General features: G+C 38.2%; 1 protein-coding gene across 4 annotated transcripts in view; it reads right to left on the bottom strand.

The window, feature by feature from the left end:
• The window catches only part of ASB15 (ankyrin repeat and SOCS box containing 15), a 31,008-nt gene extending 4,957 nt beyond the window's left edge, over positions 1-26,051 (bottom strand). For 2 of the 4 annotated variants that reach the window (XM_014839156.3, XM_014839159.3), the window contains exons 1-10: positions 25,886-26,051; positions 20,896-20,968; positions 15,064-15,172; positions 13,410-13,462; positions 13,191-13,322; positions 11,921-12,079; positions 6,069-6,314; positions 3,700-3,871; positions 1,685-2,255; positions 1,018-1,171 (exon numbers count right to left, since the gene is read on the bottom strand). In XM_014839156.3, the coding sequence (XP_014694642.1) occupies positions 1,018-1,171; positions 1,685-2,255; positions 3,700-3,871; positions 6,069-6,314; positions 11,921-12,079; positions 13,191-13,322; positions 13,410-13,462; positions 15,064-15,170 (1,594 nt within the window). In that variant the 5' untranslated portion in view covers positions 15,171-15,172; positions 20,896-20,968; positions 25,886-26,051. Of the gene's footprint in view, positions 1-1,017; positions 1,172-1,684; positions 2,256-3,699; positions 3,872-6,068; positions 6,315-8,171; positions 8,311-11,920; positions 12,080-13,190; positions 13,323-13,409; positions 13,463-15,063; positions 15,173-20,895; positions 20,969-25,885 lie in introns of those variants that run through there. The other 2 variants (XM_070512625.1, XM_044758763.2) reach the window with 2 other exon arrangements.
• Positions 26,052-26,438: the final 387 nt, after the last annotated feature.

Genomic DNA, 26,438 nt, shown 5'->3' with positions numbered 1-26,438 from the left:
CATTTATTATTTGGGATACTTTTATAAAGGGATAGTTTTGCTCACCTATTGTTTGTTTACTAGTGGCACAAATCATATAAGTAGGGGAGAATAAATGCTTGAATCTTTTCCTTTATTACTTTCAAGATAATGAATTGATTTTCTTATCCTATGGAGTTGACCAATTTTAAAAAATATCATATTTAAACATATTTAATTGGTTTCAATTCATCAAAAATAATTATCTTTTCAAGCTTAAATGGTCCCATCTTTGGCTAGTGGGAGCCTCTTCACGTTGGCTCCTGGATTCTTTTGACATGACTCTGGTAGTCTTTGAGAGTTTCTTTGCTATCTGGTATCACCAGATATTCCTGGCTTATCTTGCACATTTCCTTCCCCAGACCTAAAACCACCCATTTCTCCAAGAAACTCTGGTTTCTCTCCAATTTATGACTTTTTCTAGCTTCTATTTGTATTTGGAGTAATTTTAGATATACTTTTACTGAAAATTTTTGAATATGATTCACTTTTATGATTCTAACTAAACTTTAACCTAGAGAATACAAAATGGCTTGCCTGTAATACAAACTTTTGATGGTAGGAATTTTCAGTAAAACACCTGAGAGATAGCATATCAAAAAGGATAATTCTAACTCATTCCATTCATTCACTTACTCAGTATTTATTGAGTCAACTAAGCATTATGCTAAGCCTCGAGAATACAAAAATAAACAAAACAGATCCCTGCCCACATGGAGATTACAGTCTACCTACCTTACGATAATATAGAAGTTAACTTTAACGAACGAGTTCTAGTTGAAACGTTAGTATAGTTGCAGTATTATTCGTTATACAATTAGTTAGAAAGTATGCAAAAAATTAGTATCTTATATCAGAGGAAGTATTAAGGATGACTTAAAAAGACCCAGATAGTTCTGAAAATTAAGTAGCTTTGAAAAAGTGTCAAACATGACATTAAGAAACTTCCCCTTTATACATCATCATAAAATATTTTGTAGGCAAAACTTTTGTATTTACCTAGTATTTGACGGATTTCTGGCCATTCTCTCTGTCCTTCTAGTGCAGCCTTCAGTTTAGCACACAGAGGGATATAATCCATGTAGTCTATTAATACACGGATAACACCGCCTACCAAGTGTTTCATCCAGGGAACTGTAATAAACTCACAGAACTGAGAGAATTGATAAAATTTAATTTAGTTGTACTTCTAATACACTCAATTTTATTATGAAAAATTACAATCTTCATCTTTTTACAGGGAATAAAACATCCCTCCTTGTAATGAACTAAAGGAACTATCAATTGTTTGCTTGTTTTTGTGAAACTGAGGCCTGAAGCTATGCGCATGGCTATGATATGATTGTAGTCAACATAACATGGAAGAATCATGCTTCTTTCCATGAGCCTTCTTTCCATGCTTCTAGCCCTAATATTCCACCAAATAAGCGTAAGTTATTAATTGCATATGTTTTCACATTCTTCTGCATTCAATTTCCAAGTCAAGGAAAACAAACACAATCTTTTTTATCTAGTTTTAAGGTTATATCCCCATATCACTGCAAACACCAATTCAAGAACAAGAAAAATATTAAAGTTGGAGTTGACTTTTCTTTTCTTGTAACATCCCTAATGAGTGACAGTTAGGATAATGACTTAATATGAAGAAGAAAAGGATGTAACTCACCGGGTTATCTTTTATTACACAAGATGTCCATCCCGGCAGCACCTCTTCCTCTATCTCTGACCACACAAACGAATTTCCAAAGATGTCCCCGTGCATGCACTCAAAGCACATCTCCACTTGATAGCCATTATTCAGCAACAGCCTCAGCATTACCTCATCATTTAGGGCATACTGAATGGCACTGGGGAAACGAGTGTCATTCACATGCATGAAGTAACAATTGACATTAGCTCCATGGGAGAGAAGCAGCCGGACAATTTCATGACTATTGGCCCTTACTGCCACAAGTAGACAGTTGAGGGGATCTAGGTTTGGGTCTGCACCTGCGGCCAGAAGGACTTCTGTGCAATGAATATCATTATTAGAAACAGCAAAATATAGTGCAGTCTTCCGCTCATCATCATAGCTCTCAGAAATGTGGTCAGCAAGCAGGGTATTGACATCAAAACCATTTTCAATGAGCAGTTCTAGGCACTGTACATTTTGTCCATCTGCTGCTGAGTGAATTGGTGTCATCCCACTTTTCTGGATTGCATTTTTGGATGTTACTGGGATAAGATATTTCAGTGCACTAAAAAGAAAGTCAAATATCCACATGGCATGAAGAAAATCAAGAAATTAAGTAAACCAGCTTCCTCACTAGACAAGTGAATGCAGTTTGTTTAGTTTCCCTTATTTTCTCTAGATAACCTTATACAGAAACACTTAACCTTTGCCCATTGACTTACTACCATTTAGTGTAGTTTAGTTTACTTTTTGATTTAGCTTTCCATTCTACATATTCCTGGGGAACATATCGGATCTTATAGATTTGGTCCTAGAATTGTGGTCCCTCAGGAGCCCTCCCCATCTTCCAGTTCTTCTCTGAACAACATAATATTTATAAGCAACCAATGTTATTTAATGAAAAATACAGAAGAAAAGCAAGCATATCTGATACCATAGAAGAAAGCTTCATAATCTTGACCATAGAATCATGGAGTCACAGGGAGTTAGAGCTGGAAATGACCTTGGACATCACTTAGTCCAACCTCTTCATTTAACAGAAGAGGACAATGTGAAGTCTGGAGAGGTGAAATTATTTGTCCAATGTCACACAGTTAGATGTGGAGTAAGGACTAGAATTTAGGCCTTTTGAATTCTCATTCATTACTCCTCTTTCACCGTTTCCTGAACAATCTATCCTTTATTTTTTAAATTTTATTTATTTATTTTTATTGTGGTAACATTGGCTTATCAATCTATCCTTTAATATTGGCCATGTACATCCTAACTGCTTCCATATAACTTGCAACTGAATCATTAGCCACAAGAAGAGTCTTTATTATTCCATCAACCTTACATCAGTCCATTGAGATAATTAACCACAGCTTATGTTTCTAAGAACCTGTGATAAATAGTTGTGAATTTCACACTTGACTGACCAGCTAGACATGTATGAGAGCCACAAGCAAGGATAACTTGATCTCTTGTGCCTAATTCAGAGCTACCATGTGTGAATTTATGAACACTGGGAATAAATCCAGGTAAACTTTAACAACATGTCACTTAGCGTTAATTATGTGTCATTGGCCACTTAGCCAACGTGGCCACTGAAAGCAATAAAGCCAAACTATTTCAAAGTTTTTGAACTTGGAAAATATATTTAATTGCCTAAAACCATCCTCTCATGGTGGGTAGTTTAATATAAGGATTATAGACTTCTCTTGATGTGTTGATTGTGGCACATTTTGTGATTTAAAAATCTATCTAACTGTTTTTGGGGGAATAAAGAAACCTAAACTTATAATAAAGCTTTTATATTGAGGATTAAATTTGATATTACACTGTAATATCTGTAGGTGTTGGTAAACAATTAGAATAATATTGATAGTATTATCATAAATTTTAATTCTTTGCCAAGGGCAAAATTTTTAGAAACCCTAAAATGTTGTATAGAGAGACTTGAGCTTGTACTCTATATGCAATTTTGTATTTGTCAACTTAAAATGATCCTCCTATGATTTATTACTCACAGGTAATGTCCCTCGTAGGCAGCTCGGTGTATAGGAAGGTGCCCTGCTCGGTTAGGGACATTTCCACTTCCTCCGTATTCCAGCAGGAGGGAAATGCAGTCAGGATTGCCCCCTCCTGCTGCCTCAAACAGCACTGAAGCCCCATCATCCGCCAAAGCAAACACGTCGCCGCCTGGCAGTATAAAACACGCGGCATAGTGACAACTGGATGGATTGTCAAGATGGCTCCCTTAAAAACAACCTGTTGTTTTCCTTTCTGGTTAGGACTTAAAATTCAAAGTACAGAATTATGAATATGTATGTTCTCAATATTTTCAATAAGCAATTATGCAGCATGTTTCATTTTATTAGAAAATCTTTGTGTCACAAGAATATCTGAGAACTCAACAAGTCAACTTCCGTGATAGACTATTGTTCCCAGAAAAAGGGATACTTAGACTTTTAAATTTAAAGGCAACAGTTGGCATTCTAGTATTTCCATTCAACAAATATTTATCAACTGCCTTCTGTGTGCAGACACTGTGTGTAATTGCCTAGAAAATCCTAAAATGAATAAGTCTGACTATCTCAAGGAGTTCAAAGGAGAAATAAAACAAAATATTATCAAAGAAACCAAACTGTGTAACATTAAGTGACATCAGGACTAGGAGGCATGATGTCATGATGTAAGGGAAAGCGTTCTGGGTTTGAATTATGACTCTGCCTCTGAGACTTTGGGGCAAGCTCCTCACTTCTATGAACCTCCATCTCCTCATCTGTCAACTAGGGCAACACTGCTTATGTCATAGGGCTTATTTGATAACCAAATGAGGTTGCATTTTGCGGGGCATGCTCAAAAATGTTTCTTTTCCCCATAGAGGATCCTTAGAGACCACGTGGTCCTAGCTTTTATTTATAGATGAGGAAACTGAGGGCCAGATGTTTAAGTAACTAGGCTACGATCAGACCATGAGTAGGTGGCAGAAACCAGCTTAAGCATTTGGTCTCTTAATTCCCGGTTCTGTAGTTATATAAAGCACTTGGAGGTTTCAAAGGAGGGCAACATCACAATCTGTTGGGGAGAATTAGGAAAGACTTCAGGCAGGCCAACCCAGTGATGTAGTGGTTAAGGGCATGCTCTCTGCTTTAGCGGCCCAGGGTTTGCAGGTTTGGATCCCAGGCGTGGACCTACACACTACTCGTCAAGCCATGCTGTGGTGGTGTCCCATATCCAAAAAATAGAGGAAGATTGGCATGGATGTTAGCTCAGTGACAATCTTCCTCAAGCAAAAAGAGGAAGATTGGCAACAGATGTTAGCTCAGGGCCAATCTTCCCCACAAAAAAAACACACAAAAAAGAAAGACTTTAGAAAGGAGATGTCTCAAGAGATTGACTTTGAATTGTGTTGGAAGGTATTCCAGATGAGGACAAGGACTGGACCCAAACCCAGACAGAGGGAATATGGGGTGTGTTTGGAAATACTGCTAGTCTAATTTAGCTGGAGTACAGGATACACATTGGGAGTAGTGAAGGATAAACCTGGAAAAACAACTCAAGATGATGCAGAGGGACCCATGCATGATTCAGTGGGCAATGGGGAGCCACTGAAGATGTTTTGGATTGTCTACACTCCTGTAGCTATCCTTGAGAGAAAGGAGCTGCATTGCAGTATGTAGTATGAAGTCTCTGACAGGGAGATTGGAAACTGGAAGAATGGTTAGGAAATGATTGCCCTGGTCCAGGGAAGATGTGAGGATGCAAACCAGAGGTCCTGCAAGGTGAGAACTGGTAAGAGAGACACTATAGCACTCGGTAACCGACTGTATTTGGAAAAGAAGGTGATGGAGGAATTAGAGATAAATCTAAGCTTTCAGTCTTGGCTGGGAGAAATTATCATATCAAAAGTGTGAAAGAAGAATTCAGTTTAGGAGAGTATGAGTGTGAGACCCTGGTGAGCCATCTGTGTGAAAATTGGGCTGTCTCTAGAGAGCACAGTCAGGGCTGGGCATGCAGATTTGTAGGTCACCGTGTATAGGGTTTAACTGAGCTGTGGAATGGGGGGCTGTCAAGGGGGCTGGGTACAAAAGCCTGAGGCCCAGTTAGATTCAAGAGAGGAAAAGGAGGTGATGAGGAATGGAAAAAAGGAAATACAAGAAGCAGGAGAAAAGTCAGGAGCAGGCAGTTCCTTTTTGTTTTCTGAGGAAGATTGTCCCTGAGCTAACGTCTGCACCAATCTTCCTCTATTTTGTATGTGAGTCACCAACACAGCATGGCCTCTGATGAATGGTATAGGGTCGGAACTTTGGGACTGAATCAGGCCACCAAAGTGGAGCATGCCAAACTTCACCACTAGGCCACGGAGCCAGCTGGCAACTCCTTTTTTACATACCTTTGTGGATTAGGTGTTCCAACACATCACAGTGACCATACTCGGCGGCAACACCTAACGGTGTGACTCCAAATCCGTCTCTCAGGTGGACATTGCCTCCGTGTTTTAGTAGCAGAGCTATGATATCTTTGCGGCCTTGTTTGGCTGCTTCATGCATTGCCGACCATCGCTTGACACAGGGCTGGTCAAGGCTGGTGTTGTGTTTAAGCAAAGCAGACACCATGTCATAGGAGCCCTTTTTCACAGCTTGAAGATGATTTTAAAAAGAACAGTCAACAGTAGGCATATTAACATGAATACATTAGAGGGTATTAAACTAATAACCAAACAATATCAAAATAAATATTAGCTCTTCCCTTTTCTTCTACAAGAGGATATTGTATTTGTGATACCCCTTCTATTTCTCACACCCAAATTTCTATGGTGAAGTGTAAGCATGTAAGATGACACTGCCTTTTCTTTAAGACCCTGACCTGAGGATGGCTAAGAGTTTCGTGGCAAACAGTGCGCATCACTAGGAGAGGGTGTTGCGCATACTCTTTCTAAATTTTAATTTCTTCTTTCACTTCAACAAAATGAAAACAACATCCACTGTTGGGTTGCATAAATTAAATAACATATGTAAAATGGTTAGTATTTACTAAGAACTCAATAATGATAACTATTATTATTAATATCATTTCATCACTTCTAGGATCCTGGAGCCACATGTGTAAATGGTGTTTATTAAGTTTTTCCTTCCCTCTCCAGAAAGACTTTTTTTTTCCCAAAGATAGCAGTATTCAATGACCTTCTCTTTCCCATCATGCTCTTAATGGGAGCTTAGCAATACGAATGTTTAGAATCTAAACAGGTCAGTTGTTCTAAACAGGTGAAGTATCCGACAACTAATGTACTACCATTTAAGAGGTTCACCAAATCAGATGTCCCTCGCCCCCTCTGCTGGTTTCTAACAGCTGAAATAACACTGTTAAAAGTTTTTTCCCCTCCCCTTTGGATTAGTAAGAGATCGTCCCAGTTTAGATATAAATACTTCTGGAAGACGTAATGCATTTTTCTCTTACCAATATGTAAAATCTTGCTAAGAAACAGAGCAGAATGCGGCTACTCCCTGCAAATGCAGATAGCTGCAACTACATTCACTCATTTCTTCATTCATTCATTCCTTCATTCATTTGATCAACATGTGCCGGCTAAATGAAAGGCACTGGGTTAGGCCCTGTGGGAAACTGGGAAAAGCCAGGCATGGTTCTCACTCATGCTATCTACAGTCTAGAGAAGAAGTCTAGACTGTCTTCTATTTGAAGTCTGGGCCTTTGCTGGGAAGGGCAGGAGGAGACTGTGGGGCCACAAAGAACATCCCAGCAACAAGGAGGCAGAATGCAGAAAGGATGGAAGGCCAAGGCGAGAGAGAAGGCTCCAAAAGGCATATGGGGAAGACAAAGACAGACGTTGCCTCCTTCCTCTGGGGGCAGACAAGCCATCACTGCAGTGAGATTTCAGTTTTTCTCCTACTCACTGTCTAGTCTGTTGACAAATGCCTTTCACCGAATCATCCACCTGCCACTGGCAGCTCTAATTACAGCGAATTACCTCATCCTAGCTGGTGTTATTGCAGAGCAAACATCCATAAGTTAAACGAGCTAAGAGTGATGTGTCCTCATTTATCTTCTTCTCCTATTGCATTTTTTTCTACTGAGAAAAAAATGTATTAAAATAATGAACCTCTTCCCTCATGATCTGTTTTCCTTTTGTCTGACTCAGAGAGAATGTTGATCAGAGATATTAGTCTTTCTTTGTGAAAATAGCAGCATATTTAGGACATATTCAACTTAAAATTATTTTTAAGATAAAATTTTGCTCGCAATTTGATTCCTTGGATCCAAGAATATATTTTATTTTCTATAGAAATAATAATCCAAATCATGGAGAACCCTTCCCAAGCTAAGACATTCTTAACCAATAAATGGCTGAAATAACGAAAACCAAAAAGGCACAGTATTTGTGTAACATACTAATAAAATGCAAATTAAATAATTTGTGAAGTAAAAAAATACATATCTATATAGATATCTTCAACAATAATGCTTAAAGAAAACCAACCTTCAGCTGAAGAGTTAGAGAATTAGAAGATTTTGCATAGATTATAGGCACTTTTAAGCACTTTATAGTTTGTTGGCACTTTTCCTTTTTATTTTAAATTTCTGTCATTTTCTTTCTGGATGTATGTGTTTTCCTCACGTAATTTACTTATTGTCAGCAGTGAATTATTTCCTGATTCGTAAGACATCCAAATAGAGAAGAGAGATTTTTCTGAAGTATCTTGACAAGGATTGGAAGGTTGAAAGAGGAGATGGAGCGAAGAGCGTATGTACTGATTTGTGAGAAGGAAAACATCTGAAATAAAATTAACTGAGCTGTAAATGGTGCAAGGTTGTGGGGAAACGGAGGGCAGTGGAACTGCAATGTTGCGCCAGACGGTTCCCTTGGTTTCCTCTGAACCCCGGGCCCCTGCGGCCAGGATAATCTTGTGGCTATCCAACTGGAGAAAGGTGACACCAACCTCAGAGGGATGGCAGGAGAGGGAGTCCTAGTGCAAAAAAAACCCTTAATAAGTGTCAGATCATCACAAATCAGATATCTACCACTCAGCACGCAAGGGTGTAACATGACAGTAACACATCAAAGTGCCATAAATAAGGACCAGGTGGTTGATGGGGAAGAAGGGCACTGGAGGGACAAAAAGTGGTGCTATTTTTTGACCATCTAAGGATATTCCATAAATAAAGACAAAGATGATGACATCAGGTTAAGAAAAATAAAAATGTCATTGCAAAGAAAAATAAAAAGAACAGCAATGTTCTCTCCTCTCCTTTACAAGTTTATGAACTGTGAGTAGTAAATTTCAAAGCAGCCCACAGATTCAAAAAGAAAACTGAGAAAATGCCATGGATGATCCATTTTCCTAAGAGCCTAAAAAGACTTGACATGGTTTCCACAAAAGAGGTCCTCAAGAAGGTAACCCAAGAAAAGTCTCTATTCTCCAGAAATGTGAATGATGGGGCCATAAGGGAACACCTCCAGAATATTTCCCTCATGAGACTTTTGTCTTTTTGATATTACCATTTGGTTTTTAAAATATATTATTTCCAAATTTAATCCTATTTCAACTCTGATAGCTCAACGATCAGGTTCCTTTTCCACACTTCAGATATTGCTAGAGTAGAGAAACCAACAAATGACATTAAAAATGCATATAAATGCTTAACGATCTGTGGTGGACACTAAGTATTAAAGAAAAATTTAAATAAAGTGAAAAGGGAACAATTGAGTGGTAATCATGACTTAGTTGTCCCTTAAGAAAGAAGTGGAATGAGAATAGCAAGTAGAGAATAATTCTATGTTTGCAAAGTGAGATAGTATACAAACTCTGGAAAATTGTGTCTTTTTTTGCAGAAATCAAAGACTGTCTATAGAAACAACAACAAATACATGGATGTCATTGCAAATACTCCATGGTATATGCCTTTATGAAAATAGTATAAATCACATTAATCGTGGTGAAGCAAGCCACAGGTGAATATTCTATCTAGCATCTGTAGAACCTGCTCAGGAAAAGAGTTGTGGTTTATTTATGAAAAACACCACATCATTGTGACAAAAAGCCTAGTTACCATGTATGCAGAGACAGACCCTGTTCCTCAGTACTCGTGTTTCCCCTTTCCTGTTAATAACAGAAACCCCCAAGTTTTAGCTGGTCACGGTCTATCCAGGCAGAGATTGAATATCCCAGCCTCCCTTGCACCTAAGTGTGGCTGCGTGACAAAATCTGAACTAACGGGAGGGATATGGGCGGAAGTGCTGTGTGCAATATCCAGGTCATCTTCTTAAAGGTGAAGATGTTTTCCCAAGGCTGCAACTTTCCTCCTTCCTGCTGGCTGGGGAATGGTGACATCTGCAAGTCCTGTGTAATGGTGGCAAAGCCACCCTGCCAACCCTGGGCCGCTCAACCTCTGAAATGTTGTGTGAGAGAGAAGTGAACTTCTTTCTTTTTCGTCCTGGTTGTTATTTGCTTTGGGTATTCTTTTGTTACAGAAGCTTTGCCTGTACCCTAACTATAATAATTGGATTGTTTGTCTGATCAAATCTGAATTTGGGAAGGCTGAAAGCGTTGACATGGGGCACTACTCATTTAACAAGTTATCCAGGGGCAGAAGGCCTGCCTAGGAGATCTTCCCTCCCCTGTCTGCTGATGGTCCCCTCCCTGGCCCCCCAGAATGCAACTCAAGGCCATCTACCTTTCCGAAAGCTTCACAGAGTCACTGCTTCTTTAGTTCCCTAATTTACTTTGAATATACACGTTTATTATAGCATTTATAACACCAATTTTCTATTTAAAACATATCTAGCTCTCCTGCTAGACTCTTTGAGAGGAGGAAGATTATTCCATCCACCTTTATGTCCATACTCCCCAACACAGCATCTTGCTTAATGTGAATTCAATAAACATTACTTGCATTGATGCTGTTGAATTAATGTTGTTGAATGTAAATATTTGACTAACGTTCATGACTTGTCTAAGTTGTCTATTAACAATATTCACGTTGTTTTTAAAATTCTAGTGATTTCTCTATGAACAGGGGCTGTGGTAGTGTTAACCAGCTACGGCCACAGCTCATGATGCTTCATCTTCCTCTGTGATTGCTAGTAAATAATCTTAGGGCTCTTGCCCCTCCTCCTCCTGCCATACACAAACAATTTCATAATAGCTCTCCTCTCCTGAGCATCTGTCATGTGGCAGGGGCTTTATACACTTATATTTCCTCTAATTTTTATAACAATTCTGCATGGTTGGTGTTGCATTTCCATGTTACATATGAGGAAACTGAGGCCCATGATTACAAACTCACAGCTAGGACTTAAATCCATATAACAATAATGTATGGTATATCTGAAAGTTGCTAAGAGAGATCTTAAAAGTTTTCATCTCAAGAAAAAAAAATTGTAACCATGTGAGGTGGCATATGCTAACTAAAATTACTATGGTAATCATTTTGCAATCTATACATATATCAAAGCCTGTCATACACCTTAAACTGATACACTATTCTATGTCAATTTTATTTCAAAAAAACTGGAGAAGAAATCCACAGATCTCAGGTGCCGAGTCCAATTCTTACTCCACCACCCTACATCCCTAAGAGAAAGGAAATGTTATCTCTGGTCATTTGTAGTTAATCTCATCTCTCTCCACTTCCACAAACAGATCTGCCAATTCTTATTGGTCAACAAACAGCAGGATACACAAGACTGACAGGAAGCTGATAGACGAATGACACCTTCAGGTTTACCATCATTCCTTTGTTGTGTTACAGTCGTGAACCCCCTTATAGACGCCCAGTGCTGCATCTGAGTGCTCGGAATCCCCCAGCTCCCCTTCCTTCCAGTTTGGCTTCCTTGTTTTGACATGGACATGATGTCTCCCCTTTGAATCCCCTGTCTGCCTCTTTCTGCTGGCTACATACCACACACACAACCTTCCTTATAGCTGGACCCTACCTAGAGAATATTCCTTTAGAACTGGTACTTCTGGCCTCATAAACCAACCAGTTTGGATCCCTCCTGGTTAATTGGTGCTGAAGGATGTAGCCATCTTTCACATTCAATCTCTTCGTGAGACAGAAAAATAAAATCATAGGGCAGGAGAGATGGGGGTTAGAGGGGAGCTCAGGGAATAGAAGGAGATGAGGTCACATAGTTTTAGTCAATATATAATGGCTTCCAATAAATACTTATTAAATTTTTATTATTTATCTCAAACTACAAAAATTCTAGGAAAAAATGTCATTTACCAATCAGAAGGGGCGTCTCTCCTTTGTCGTTTTTGGTGTTTGGCCACACTCCCTTTTCTAGTAAAGTTCTTACATTTTCCACCAGACCAGCTTTGACTGCCAGAGTCAAGGGTGTTTCTCCATCAGAGGTCTTGAACTCCCAGAGTGTCTTATAGGATGCTGAGATGTGAAAGCATTGTGTAAAGTTAAAAATCTTTACTTAAAGTATACCACATACATCAGAATAATGCAATATTATCTACATTAGATTGAACAAAGTCAACTGACGAAAAAGGAAAGACAAAAGGGGGTATGATTAAAGTTTATCAAATGATGGCGAGTAGAATTGGACAAGCATGGACCTGCTAATAAGGTTGACAGCCAGAAAACTAACATCTATGTTTCAAAGTGCTCTTTTTTTTAAAAAAAAGGGGTTGTAAATTCTCCATTTCTTGATAAATTATGAAACTCTCTAATCCTTTGTTATTTAAATTGCATCTGAAATTGGTTTTTGTCAAATGAAGTCTGTGAATGTGGGAATGAGAATGCATTTGAATGAGTGTATCCTGTCAGAATGTGTTAGAAAACAAATACCATGTTTACCATCAAATTCCATATCTGTTGGTCTAACTATGTATCTGTCTAGCTATTTATTTTTTTAGCTGGCTGGCTGGCTGGATTGCTAATCATTAAGTATCTATCATTATTTCCTAGAACACAGAACTAGGGAGAAACATTGAAGGTTGAAAGACAAGGCACTCTCAAAGTGTTGTGTAAGATGCTGAGATGTGAAAAGTACTATGTTAGAACATCAAAATTATATTAACTCTGGGTCGATTTGTCATGATATTTATAATGTTTACATTATGAAAAACTTAATGTAATAGAAGGACAAATATTTTAAGTGCTACTTGTACTATATAATAATCTTTTGGAAATTGTTAACTCAAGAGATAGTTCAAGATGAGAAATTTAAAACTGACTTCCCAAAGCAAAAAGCATTATATTCAAATCAATGAATTAATGACATAGACAAACTTTTATCACTTGTAGGTTATAACTAGACTTTCCCACCAACTTGTGTCACATTCTTAGAAGGATGCAAAGGGTGAACCCTGAACCTCACAAAATGTACTAATTTTTGTACTGAGTTTAAAACATGAATATTGCGTTTCTAAATTCCAAATAATCTTTAATATTGCTTTTTCTTTTTGCTTGTTGTGTTCATTAGAACCTCACTACTTCTACATTCTTGCTTCAGTTTGGTCAAAGGGGTTCTATGTTCTCTCACCATCCAGAACAACTTCAAGTATTTGTTGAATAGGTTGAACAACAGCTTCATGCAATGGAAACCATCCTTTTTCGTCAGCTTCATCCAATGCATATTTATATTTCACATACTCCTGGAGCTGAAGAATGTGACCTAAATTAAACACATGGGCTGATAAACTCCTGTCTTGGCAAGGTGGAATCTTCAATGCATCCCACTGTAGGCAATATAGCCATTTACCTTGTTTTATGGCCTCCACAATTTTTCTGTTTTGATCACTTAGTGGTACAAATCTGCCAGAGGAAAAAAAATAAACAATATTTATTCTAGTGGTATACTTCAAGGAACCAAAAATTTTAATTTATATTGAGTTTTTGTACATAATTTTAATAATCAAGATCTACAGGAAATACACACAGCTGATTTTATCCACTTTAAAAATGTAAATGTCTAAGAGTCAGATACAGAGTATATTTATGATACACTGGATCTAGAGACATTGGTGAAGATGACAAAATACAAGATTATAACGCTGTCTCTAAAGGTTAGTTCTAAGCAATGAAAGAGGAGTAAACAACTGGAGTCAGTCAGAAGAGCTGGGTTCAGGTTTTGTGATACAGTGATTCTGCATAGGCCAATTAGCCTCTGAGTGGTGGTTTCTTCATCTGCAAAACGACAGAATGAAATAGGAAGATCTCAAGGCCTCTCCAACTTTAAAAACTCTATGTCTAATAAATGTTTGCTGCTTTAAACTTAAGAATTGCTAATTAAGAATTGCTTACTTGGGAGCTTAGGATACACACTGCCTGTTAGAGTCTTAAGTCAACAGATCCAAAAGTGAAAGCAGGCTGAGCATTTACTGAACGAACTCCCAGCCACTTGTCCAGCAGGTCATGATTTCAGCCCCTATGGCAATTCTCTGGCGTGTGTGTTTATTCAAACGAAACAAGGTATTTCACAACAGTTAAACTCTATTAAGCAGAAACATCTGCCGGCATTCTAGGGTTGTGAATGCCTTCCTGGGAACACTTAAGTTCAAAATCTGCTGGAGATAAGGGAAAAATTAAAGAGACTCAAAATTTAGATGTAATAGATCCATTTTTTTAAAAGCTCAAAAGCATAATTTTATAGCACTGAATCTATTCAAAACACTACTAAATTTCAGAACACAAGATTCTAAATGCTATAATGGAATGTAAAGATACACTAAAGTTTAGTTTTGTCAGAAGTATAATGTGTGACGTTCAAGACAGAAATCTACTTTTGCAGTTTTAGACTCTATAATGCCTGCTAACATTAAACATCAGTTTTATGTATAATTTGTTAACTTCTGTCATTTGGATAACAGAATATTAAATAGGCTTGGCTTTATATATTACTTTGTCATATATAATAAAAGCTCACAACCCTTTTCCCATTCATTGAACTTATGGGTCAAGTGGGTTAGCGTTATTCTTCTTATTTTAAAGATGCACAAATGGATTACTTATAAATTTGCCTGAGTCAGTAGCAGAAAGGGCTCTAGAGTATATAGAATAGACCTCTGTATACATCTATATATTAGTTGTATAAACTGTAGTTGCAAATTTGTTCAAATTACTTATTGTCCTTTTTGAGTTCATATTAATTCAGAAAATGGGCAATCCTGTAGAACTGAATTCAACTAGGAATTCCCCATCTAGGTTATTTTCATCTTCCACATGAGATTGGGATTTGCGGAAGATCAGATTGCTAAATCTATGCACAGTGGCCCTTGTAAAGCTATTTCATTCCCTGCCAGAAAAGAAGGGTAAGAATTTGCCTGGAGGAGGTGTCAGGAAACAGCGTTCATTTATTTACAACAAAATGAATGTCATAAAGAGATTTTGTCGAGGGTGGTCAATTAGAATGTTACCTTTCAGGATAAAATACAGTCTTGCTGGCTTCTATGGATTCTTGAATACTGAGCTGAATATCATAACTTGCAAGATGGTCTTCATCAGGGTCATCATTAGTATCCATGACTGAATATAATTTTGAAAGAGGCAATTTCTTATTATCAGCAAAAAGTATAGAACAGCATATAGAGTTAACATGAAAGATGCAAAATGCAAAACTAAATTGCATTCAGCTTTCCCATTTAACAAATACAAATGCAGTTAACATTTTAGTCCATATTATATATGAAGCCCAGTCTAACTTCTGAAACCTTTAATTACCTGCCCTTTGAGTGTCTGCATTTTTCTAATTTCTGACTTTATTTTTAGTACTGACTGCCGTTGGACTTACAAGAGTTCACTTTTCCCATGTTTCTGACTTTAATTTTGGTCCATCAGTTTTCTCAAGACACTGCTCTACATAGCACATTAGAAGTAAGACAGTGGCAGAAATAGGGAACAGTGAGTGTTTCATTACTCTTTCTTTATTCTATATATGCTGTGTTTGCTTATTTGCTGATTTCTTCCTTACCTCATAGCAGCAATGGTTTGAGTTGGCTGCCTTGAACTGCAGTTATTTCTGTGTTTGTGTTCAACTTCTTCGAACACTCTATGCTTTTTGAGGTGAAGGGCTCTACCTCACTCATCTTTCCTCCCCTATGACTTTAGAGGGTGCTTGGCACAGGGAAGCTTCTCAATGAACATTTGTTGAATTAAAGTAGAGAGAACGGAATGTCACAAATGTAGTGGCCTAGCTTGCCCTCAGGAAATCTGATAGACCAAACAGAGAAGACACAAAGGAGACTAAATAGAAGGAGCTAAGAACGTCAAGCACCGTTCTTCCTGAGAAACTACCATCTAGTCTCATATACGAAGTGAACAGATTTCCAAATTCCAGAACTTTAAAATAAGACGGGAGAGGGTTAATCTGACACTTAGAGAACTTCCTCACTGATTCACTTGGCTGCGTGTGATAGACCACATGGCTCCCTGGGTGCTCTGGGTTCCACCTCTATGGACTTGTACTACCTGCATTCCTGGCATGGAGTGAGACTTTCTGACACCTTGGCAGAAGAGCATCCTTAATGTAGTTAGGGATGCTGAAACTGCTACTGTCAGGACAGGCATGGTAAAGACCAGCTTTATTAAGTAAGACTTAATTGTGGGAACTGCCGGCAGGCAAATTAACCTGGCAAACCATAAGCAGAGTGAAAAAGAACTCCTGCTTTTGAAGAAAAGAGTCAAAAACAGCAAGGTTTCTGGGCTGATTTATAAAATTTATTGATGGCTATTTCAGTTCTCCCTAATCCACTCATTTGTTTCAACCAAATCAGAGCCTCCATGAGTGGTTGTGAGCATGTGCACTACACAAGTGCTCCTGGCTGAGGAAATCCAGCTGAATCTCCCCTAATTGAGCTATGAACCCTGGCAGAGTGCTATGCATGCCCCCAAGGAAGCAGCATCTTTTCTTCATTTGCACAAAAGTGCTTATGGCCTGTCGCATTCCTGAACTGAGGTGATAATTCTTTAACAATAGGAAATTAAACAAAAAGGGCCTAATTATTTAGTGTTTTGGGTAATAAATGAGAAGAGATAGACGTGACACCATTTATTGTCCAGTCTCCCAATCTTTTCCCCAAGGGAAGGGCCTCAGGATTTGGTTTTCTCCTTCAGAAAGGATAGGAATACTGTGGCTATGATGTCCATGATGGTTCTTGACTTGACCTTTACATGGCTACTATTTGGTCTCCATTTTTTGTTTTCTGATTTGTCGTACAGGGAAAGCTGTAAGGTCTGACTGGTCTCAGAGCATCATTTGAACAGTTGAGATGAAGACCACCTTAACTCCATCCCCAGACCAGAGACCAGCCCTCCAATAGATTCCCCATCCCTTTCCCCTGCATAGCTCTATCTACTACAAGCTGTTGCTTTTGACTAGCCCATCTCGTCTGAAGATAATTCATGAAAATGTAGATTATTTCTCATTGGCTTATTTCTTCCAAATATCAAAGTAGAGGAGTAAGCGTTTCTCATTACTATTAGATCTATTGCTATATCTTATTTAGAGAGAAAATTTAGTAAGTGTAAAAATCAAAGTAATTCCACAGCTAAGTTGACTGACCGATCTGAAATTATTTTTGATTAGTGGTACTTTTTAAGCCAAAATGTATTATCTATAGAAACTTTACATTGTAATGTGTGTTTTCAAGGGGGAAAAATCAGAAACAGTATTCTGTGGGCAATTTCCAACACACAGCTGACACCTGCTTTACCTCTTCTCACTGTTCAAGGTTAGATAAGCTCAAATTTTAAGGACTGTTCTATACATGCTGACAGCCAAGGTCCCTGACCTGTGCACAGACTGCGTGAACTCAATGGCATCATTATGATTTTATTGTTCATTGTTCTGCATTGGCCTTACTGTCACCTTGAAACAGAAAGGAGACAATAGTGATAATGTTTGGAGACTGCTCATGAGATAGTAACAGCACTCCGCTAAACATGTCCCCTCACACCATGATGATATCGCAGTCTACTCAAAAGGCCAACATACACCCTAGGAAACCTACTCACCAAATAGATTCAAATGGTATTTTATTTTTTATTTATTGTTTATGGGTTCATTGTCTCTCTCCTCCCCCAAGAATGTAGCCTAATGAGAGCAGAGAATTAGTCTGCATCCCTAGTGCCCAGGGACGCACCATCAAAGGGTTCATGGTTTCTATATGTGTGTTGAACGAATTAATGAATGAGTCAATAAATGAACACTAGCATAATCAAGGCTCTGTTTTATTCTCAGAACTGACTATTTTCCTCAGGTATGGAGTCTTTCTTCCAACTCAACAAATTTAATTGCCCACTCTCTGCTTGGCTTCATTTTTCTCACTTTTGTGCTTTTACATTGTATTCCTCTTCATTCACAAGGCCCTTCCAGCTGCTCCCATGGCCCACACTGCCCCGAGTCTGGCTCAGGATGTTCTTCCTATGGAAGCCCGTGCTGAAATTCTCCAGTCTCTCTCTGGCCTTCGTCTTCGGTGAATACCTCCTCTTATATAATATTTTCTCAACATCTGGATTTACACTCATTTTGTATTTGCTTTGTAACTTCTTCAGATATTTGTGTTTTATAAACTCACTTGGACTATTTTCTGAAGGGAAAAAATCTTACTTTCCCTTTCCTTTTCATCTTTTCTCTCTACTTTCACGTCTAGTCAACCATAGGAAATGGCTGTTCGCCGTGGTCACTGGAAAAATGTTGTTGACTAGTGGACAAGCAGTGAGTCCTTCAGACAGCAGTTAGATGGTAAAGTTAAACCTGTGGCACTGCCTGGAGCCTTTCTCACTAATGTCACTGTGGCGATGGGGGATTGCATGGCTCTGGGATTAGTAACGGGATACAGAGACTTCCACCTATTTAAATCATGGGTTTAACTCTAACCCTGCTGGAAATTTGGGCTTCAGTATGTGAGATACCACAGACTCTTTAACTCTAACCCTGCTGGAAATTTGGGCTTCAGTATGTGAGATACCACAGACTCCTTAGAGAACTGAGTTGATCTATGGAAAGTTGTGCTGTTTTTTGTTATTTTTTATAATGTCCTTTTAACTATCAGCCAGAAGGAAGTTGTCTAAGACTCTTAACTGTTTAGTATCCCTAATGACAGCAGGGTACAAATGGTGGAGAAACTCTTACAATGTGGAACAACCCTCAACTAACATAAGCTGTCTCTAACCTTTTGCTGAAAGCTTGGGATGAAGTGAAGATCTGTGTGCAGGTGCTCTGAGGGGTCAGACAGACAATCAAAGGAGCATCATTGGGATGGACCTAGACATCAAGACGCAATGAGAAGGGCAAGAGGGGAGCCACTTATCTCTCAAATTCAAATCGACAAGGACTCAATCCCAACTGAAGGTTGGCAACAGTCTATTGCTGGTTTTATTTAAAATTATTTAAACAAAGCACCAACCAGGAATGTAGGGAAAGGTCAGATAATATTTTGACATTCTTTAAGACCTATTCACAGGGGCCCAACTTCTCAGTCTAGCAAAATTAAATTGATCCTTTCTAAATAATAGTTTGCCAATCTTGTTCTGGAGAAGCTCACTAGTGAGATTTATTTATTCTCCCTAAGTAGCTGATTTACAAAATAGTTGGGGCAATAATATTAGCCTTTTCATTTAAAGCATTGATTAACCTTGCTTGGGGTCACAAACACATTAGATGAAAGCAATGGATTCTCTCTTCAGAAGGATACATGCCCACTCAAAATTTGCATAAAATTTTAGGATTCTTCAAAAATTCATGAATCCTCTGAGACCACTTCACGTACTCCAGGTAAAGAAGCACTAAATTAAGGATTTCTAAATGCTAAATGGATTATTTAGATATCAACAATTTTTAGTTTACTTTACAGATGGGCTGAGTAAAATCTTAGATTAAGATAGTGGAAAAAGGGAAAGTTTGGTGACCATGTAAGTTTTAGAATATCTTCGGTAATAATAAAAATGGTAACAATAATAATGGCCATAAATTATCAAGTGCTTGCTTTGTTTCAAACACCCTGCAAAGCATTTTGCATACACTGCTTTGCTTTAAATCCTCACTCGAATTATAGATTTATTGTGCCTAAGTGGAATCTTAGGCTTCGAGGGGTTAAAAGACCCTCACAGTGTCACAGAACTAATAAGGAGCATCTGGACAGAGCGCAGAGTACCTTCATTTTTAAGGTCTTTCTGAAGCTGCAGGAAAACAATCCACAGTCTGTTGCCCTTAAAAGTAAACACTGTGATCTTGCTCTTAACAGCCAGCTCTTCATGACAATAACTTCCAAAAATAAAAAATAGCTTCCAGGGACACCTAAATCTTTATCTTTGGCTCCCTGCAAGAAGGCTGTATATTACTTAGGGTGCTCTGAGGTATTCTAAGCTTGCCTTCATTTCGTGCTTTTTGTCTTGGAGTCTAAACATTACTCTCTAAAAAACAGGATCAACATGCCAGTTGGCGCCTGACTGAAGTGGTCAGGAGGTTGGGACGATTTTGCAAGGTATCATGCAGGAGTGAACATGAGTACATGACACTTCTCTGCCTCGGATTCTCTAAACTACCATGATCCATGCTAATACCATACTGTTGATAAGTTTGCGAGGCTCCTCAGAGCTTTCCTTGAAACCTGGGAGCTCCCACAGCATGGGACCAAGGCCCTCCTTTTCCCTGAACAAGGGTGAATATAACTTTGTTCTCTATGAATTGTTTGGTTGGCTTACTTCCAATTATATCCAAGTGTGTTCACCCCACTCACCCTCACACTCTGTCTTGGGCATAACAAAATTGAAACCATCTCCATGTGTCCTAAACAGGGCTGGCCTTAAGAGTTCGCAGAGTGGACAGTTGCTTCCATGGTGCAAGGAGGGGCTTTGTGTCCATAAATATCACACTGCCCTCAGCAGCTGTCACATCAGTGTAATTCTGTTACATCAGTGAGAGATTCTATCCTTTAGGGCACATTGTTCCACCTTCCAGTGTCCCTTTTAAAATGCCATTAGCACCATACCAACCCCAAGTGTAGAACCAGGATCTCGTGGAATAGTTACTAGGGGTGGCATGGGACAGGGAAGATGGCAAGGGATCTAGAACTGAGTCTAGTGGGAGGTGATAAGAGAGGATACGAAAAGGGAAAAACAGTAAAATTCGGTTTTCTTCATAGTTTATATAAGGCCAGCCCACATCCAAACCCCGAGGTTCTGAAGGAGGTGCAGGTTCTGCTGTGTGGAACGGGGGACCCTGACAGCCCAAGGAAGTTTTCTCTCACCTGAAAACCGCTACAGTTTTTGAGTGAAGAGCTCATCTACTAGAAGTCCCAGAGCGAATCATCAGGATTTGTCCTATCAGAGGAATAGCAATCGTTAACAGGCATTTTCATTTTTTTGTTGTTGTTTTAAGAAAATATAGTTATTAGATACAAAATAATGACCATTCTCATTTTTCTGCTCTTTGTAATGTGTAATGTTAAAGATACATTGAAATCAATATAAATAAAGCTTATTTATATTGTTTTAACTTTGATTTTTATTTGGTGCCTGCACACTTTTATTTTTTCAGAATCTTGTAGCACAAAGTGGCAAATCAGATAAATGGCTTCATTAGGCTGATTTCAGCAACAGAGCAAGCAATCCCCAAAAGACTTCAAAGACAGATAAAACTCTGTCAGATTTGGGTTCCACTCCACAGACACAGTAGCTTTTACTTATAAGTAATAAATTACAGCAATTCCCTTTTTATGGTATTTGCTTTTTCTATTGGACAGAAACCCTGTGGATGACGGGAGAACTATATCAACTCAAATAGCATCTTTCTTAACAACACAACTTGTTCTGCTGATAAATTTAAAACACATACACACACAAAATCCTAGTCCAGAAAATGAATACTACTTTTATGTTGCCCCAAAGAGATGCAACGTGATATTTTAGAAAAGACATAAGAAGACAAAATGGACCTATTGGTCTCTAGACACCAAATATGATATCTGTATGTGATAAGAATTCACTAAGTATTTGCTGAATGAATGAATAATTGAATGATCAATATACACTACTCTTAAAATTAGCAAAAGAGTAGATTAAACTTGTGTTTTCTCTCTCAGTCATACATATGTTTTTGCCAAGTTCACTTCCAATTTTGGGGCTGCATTAACTGAGGTTTAATTTCTATGTAAATACACTAATGATAAAACCTGTCACACTAATTTTGCTTATCTCTAGTTTCATATCACAAAATTAGATATTGTTATTCTCTACTATTGACGTCCAAGTCAAATTCAATTAGGACAGAGACATAGGAAGATTCATGTTAGCTTTTGAAAATGACACTCACACAGTGTAGGAAGGATCTTTAGATTCACAAGTATGTGAATTTCTAGGGGAATATAAACTTATAGAATAGAAAATAATAAAGTAAGCACGGCCCGTGAAAAGCAGCTTATTAATAGATGTGCCCTTATCACAGCTAGTACGATAATACGAATTTCAAAAAGCCCTACCCTTTGTCTGTAATTCTCCAACTAGGAATCTATCTCATAGAAATAATCAGAGATGTGGAAAAAGATTGGTATGTGAAAATGTTCACCTCAGCCATATTTAAACTGCCAAAACATTAGAAATAATATAAAAGGCACAACAAAAGGGAATTTGTATAAGACATTGTATAGCTGAGCCATGGAAAACTACACAATTATTAAAATGCATATCCTTGAAGATTATTTAATGTCATGGATAACATGCCATACGTCAGAATGATGTTCATTTAGTCAGATGTGACCAGCCACTTTGAAGGGACTAAGGTTGACTTTATGGAGTCAAAGCTTACAAAGCTTTCCAAAAAACTGGCCTGGCACCTGGTTCACTGGCTGAGCCTGATAGGTGGTGAGATAGGTCACTTCCTTCCACAAGGCCAGGGACCTTGGTGACACTGGGACCAGAAACTGCCCAAATTTATACCAAAGCAGATGAAATCTGGTGGAGAGTGTTCCTTGCCATGAAGAGGAGCAGAAATCTGAAAGACTGATCCATTTACCTGAGTCATCCATGCAAAGGCTGCATTACCTAAGTTATTGTATCTGTCTGCATGAGACCAAAGTCTATTTTTCACAAATTAGTGAGTGGCAGCTCCTGATAATGTGAGGCCAGTTACAGACAATACAATAGCTACATTTGGTTTACACAACTGAGTTGTAAGGTGAGTAAAAATGTTTTGAATATATTAATTAGTGACAATAACAATAAAAATTGAATATCTCGATCCTAATAAAAATATTGTTCATATACATACATCCATATGTATACAAATACAAACATACATATATTCTCTCTTTTTAACAATATTTGTTCCTGGGCATGGTATGTTTCATTTGACATGGTGGAAGTTCCTGTCTGGTGCTCAAGTCAAATCTTCCTCCATCTGAAATTCCATCAAACAATAATGAGCCATTGCATGTCTCATATGTTATTTTGAAATCATATACAGGTCATTGGTTTCCTTCTGCTGGAGATGGCTGAGTGTAGTAGTTTAACCTTCATTCAAACCCTGCCCTCCTGGATTGACTGCCTCATTAGCTGTGTCTGCCGTGTTGCAAGTAGTCAAGAAACATCCCCTGTTACTATTCTGTGATTGAACTCCTCTGGAAGGGCAAGGTAGAATTCTAGCTCTTGTTTCGCAGTTTTAGCTCTATTCCTCACCCTTGAACAGACACTCTGATACTCTCATTATTTTTTTCTCTTCCTTTTCTCCAGAATCACCAGACATCAGAGTTAAAGACCATCAGGTAGCCCCACCTGTAAATTCCATTTACAATATGCCCAGCAGGTAATTGTCCAGCCTCAGCTTGAACACCAAAGTGACAGGGAGCTTACAACATTCCCACACCACCCTTCATCTTTGGCCAGCTTTAACAATTACGAAAAACATTTAAGTTGAATACAACTCCTCAAACCATTATTCTACAGTCTCAGTTCTATTCCTCAGAGCCTTACTGAGAAAATGTTCCTCTGTACATGAGAGCCCTTTAAACATCTCCCAGGAAGGCTGTGAGGTCCCCACTGAGCCTTCTCCTCCAAAGGCTGGACAACTGTTCTTTCTGTGATGTGGGTTCACTTCCCTCCACCACCTTGATTGCTTTCCTGTAAACACACTCATTTATCCATCTCTTTTAAAAGGGACTCTGAACCATTGGCTCTGAAGGCAGCACAACAGCTGCAGCCAGACCAACACAACGTTAAGCAGGTGTGACCGCCTCCCTTTTCCTCGACACTATAGATCTGTTGACTTAGCCTAAGCTCAGATGAATTTCAGGGCTAACATGTTACAAACATGATTAGGACCCCTGTTGCCCCAAATTCTACGAGTCATATTTTTTCCCACATTATTGCTATTCAATTCTGTACAGGATTCTCTACTTAATCCTATTACATTTCTCTTCTACTTTATTTTTTAGATTTGACCTTTATTCCAGTCTGTTAAGGTCTAATGTACTTCCTATCCAGCCAAGTATTGCTCTATTTGGAGATCTATTTGCATGTCTTCTTTATGTCCGTCTGCTCCACTGATAATGATAAATGTTGAACAGAAATTGGCACAGGACAGACGTCTTCAGGTTGACATTGATCTATTATTTAGCACCCTTCAAGAAAAGTTGTTTATCCAGTGACAAACCCTCCCAAAGGCATCACCATCTGGTATTAATGTCTCCTTTTTGATAACAAGACAACCATCAAGAGATACTGTGGAATACCCTGTGGAAATACAGATGCTTGGTATCTACTACAGCCCCCTTCTCGACTAATCACAAAGACAACGGAGGAGAGTTGACTCACCAGTTCTCAGGGACGTTTTTTTCCTAAGGATTTTCAGACCGTCCTATTCACTCATTCAAAAATAGGTATTCAATGTCTGTTATGTTCCACACACGGTACTAGACACAAGACACTAGGATTCATGCCCCCAGGGTATTTGCGGACTTTAAATAATGCATTCTAGACTTTTCCCTAGAAGCAACACCAATCTCTCTCCTCCCTTCCAAGGTTTAGTACACCATCAAGCATACAGCAGGTCCTCAGTAAATATTCGTTATATTGAATTTAATAATTATTATAAGTAACACCGATTGAGTGCATACCTGTGACAGACATTAAGCTAAATAAATTAAATAGATTATGCCATTTAATTTTTACAACATACTTTCCCTCCTTTTTATAAACGAGAAAACTGAGGCACAGAGTGGTTAGGTAATTTGCCCAAGCCCACACATCTAGTGAGTGGTGGACATGTGGATATAGACCTAGTCGTCTAACATAAAAGGCCACACAGGCTTAAGCATGGTATCATAACTAATGACCCAGCTACTCTGATGGAACCAATGAAAAGCAGATCTCATTTTGTAACCTAAAAATTCATAAGCCTCAGAAAATGTTTTCTAAAAGAATTTAAGCAAGCAACTAGCAAATCCATCTAACAACTCTAGTGGAAATATAAAGATTTTAGGCAAATTTTCATTTGAAAACAAGGTATTCCCACAAAAACAACTTAAGTGTAAAACTGTGATAATTTATCACAATAAATTAATGGTCTCAGCACAAAGCAATGTCAGGATTTTCTTGCCATATCACCAGTATTTCATAGAAATCAAATCATTTTAGGCGTAGGAGGTTCCTTAGAAATTATCTGTTAGTTCAAGAACCAGATGGTGATGGTATTGGATAAATTTTAAGGACTTTCCAACCTCAAGATTCTATGATTCCACTTGCAGAAACAAATTTCCATTTCTAGTGATTTCCTTTTTCCATCTGACTAGTTCAAGAGACATCTTCCATCTGAACACAAAGCATTCATCTTTTCCAACTAAGTGATGAAAAAGCTTGGAGAGATTTATTTTGATTATTCACAAAAATCACTTAACTTTTTCTCAGAAACCAGGATCAGCTAAGACCCTTCTGGGATTCCATAGTATGTATAGGGAGACTTCTTATAAGCATATTCATTCTTGATCTATTTTTCTCACGATATTATTTTTCATTATGCTTAGTAACTACGCAATTGAGTTAATAATATTCCATAAACAAATGAAACAACCCTGGCTTTACTCTAATTAAAAGGGCCCTAGACAGTCAAAGCCACAAGTGACCAATCAGTAAGGAAGTAATAAGAAGCAACCACAATATGTATTTCCATCTGTTTAAACACTCCCAATACTAAACTATTCAATAAGCTACTTGGTGAGGTACAGATCAAATATTTCATAATCTCACCTTTTGGAATGATCGTCTTGTCATTCTTATCCAGGGCCTTGCCTTCCTAAACCAGAGGAAGTGCCTGGGAGCCAATGTGTTCCTCTGCATAGCTAAAATTAAATACTCATTTGGTGGTTAAATTAAGATCTGACCTTGTACAACTGAAACATAAGCAGTTCTTGGCACACAGTAAAGTATTACCCATGACTTCTCTAGACTCTCATCAAAAGGAACACAAGGCCACAGAGGTGTAATAAGAATATCTGTGTCCTGATTGGTTCAAAGAGCTCTCATGAAAATAAATGATCTGCCACTCCACCTGCGATGAGGGTTCCTGCTGAAGGAACAGAGCAAAACCACTTAAATAGAATTTAAAAATACTTTTAAATTAGCTGTTTAAGAGATAAATCTAAGTCTGTGCACCTACAGATCGAAATCCACTTGTAATAAATTTTAACACACACTATTTCTCATTCTCCATCTTTTAGCCTCATGTCAAATCTCATTAAATACAACCTTCTTCTTATACGAATTTACTGTCTTTCATTTGATTTGCATTTCATGGCTGCCC

This window comes from Equus asinus, chromosome 1 (genome assembly GCF_041296235.1).
Source record: "Equus asinus isolate D_3611 breed Donkey chromosome 1, EquAss-T2T_v2, whole genome shotgun sequence".
In the NCBI taxonomy this organism is placed as follows: domain Eukaryota; kingdom Metazoa; phylum Chordata; class Mammalia; order Perissodactyla; family Equidae; genus Equus; species Equus asinus.
This window is presented reverse-complemented; position numbering and strand designations above follow the sequence as displayed.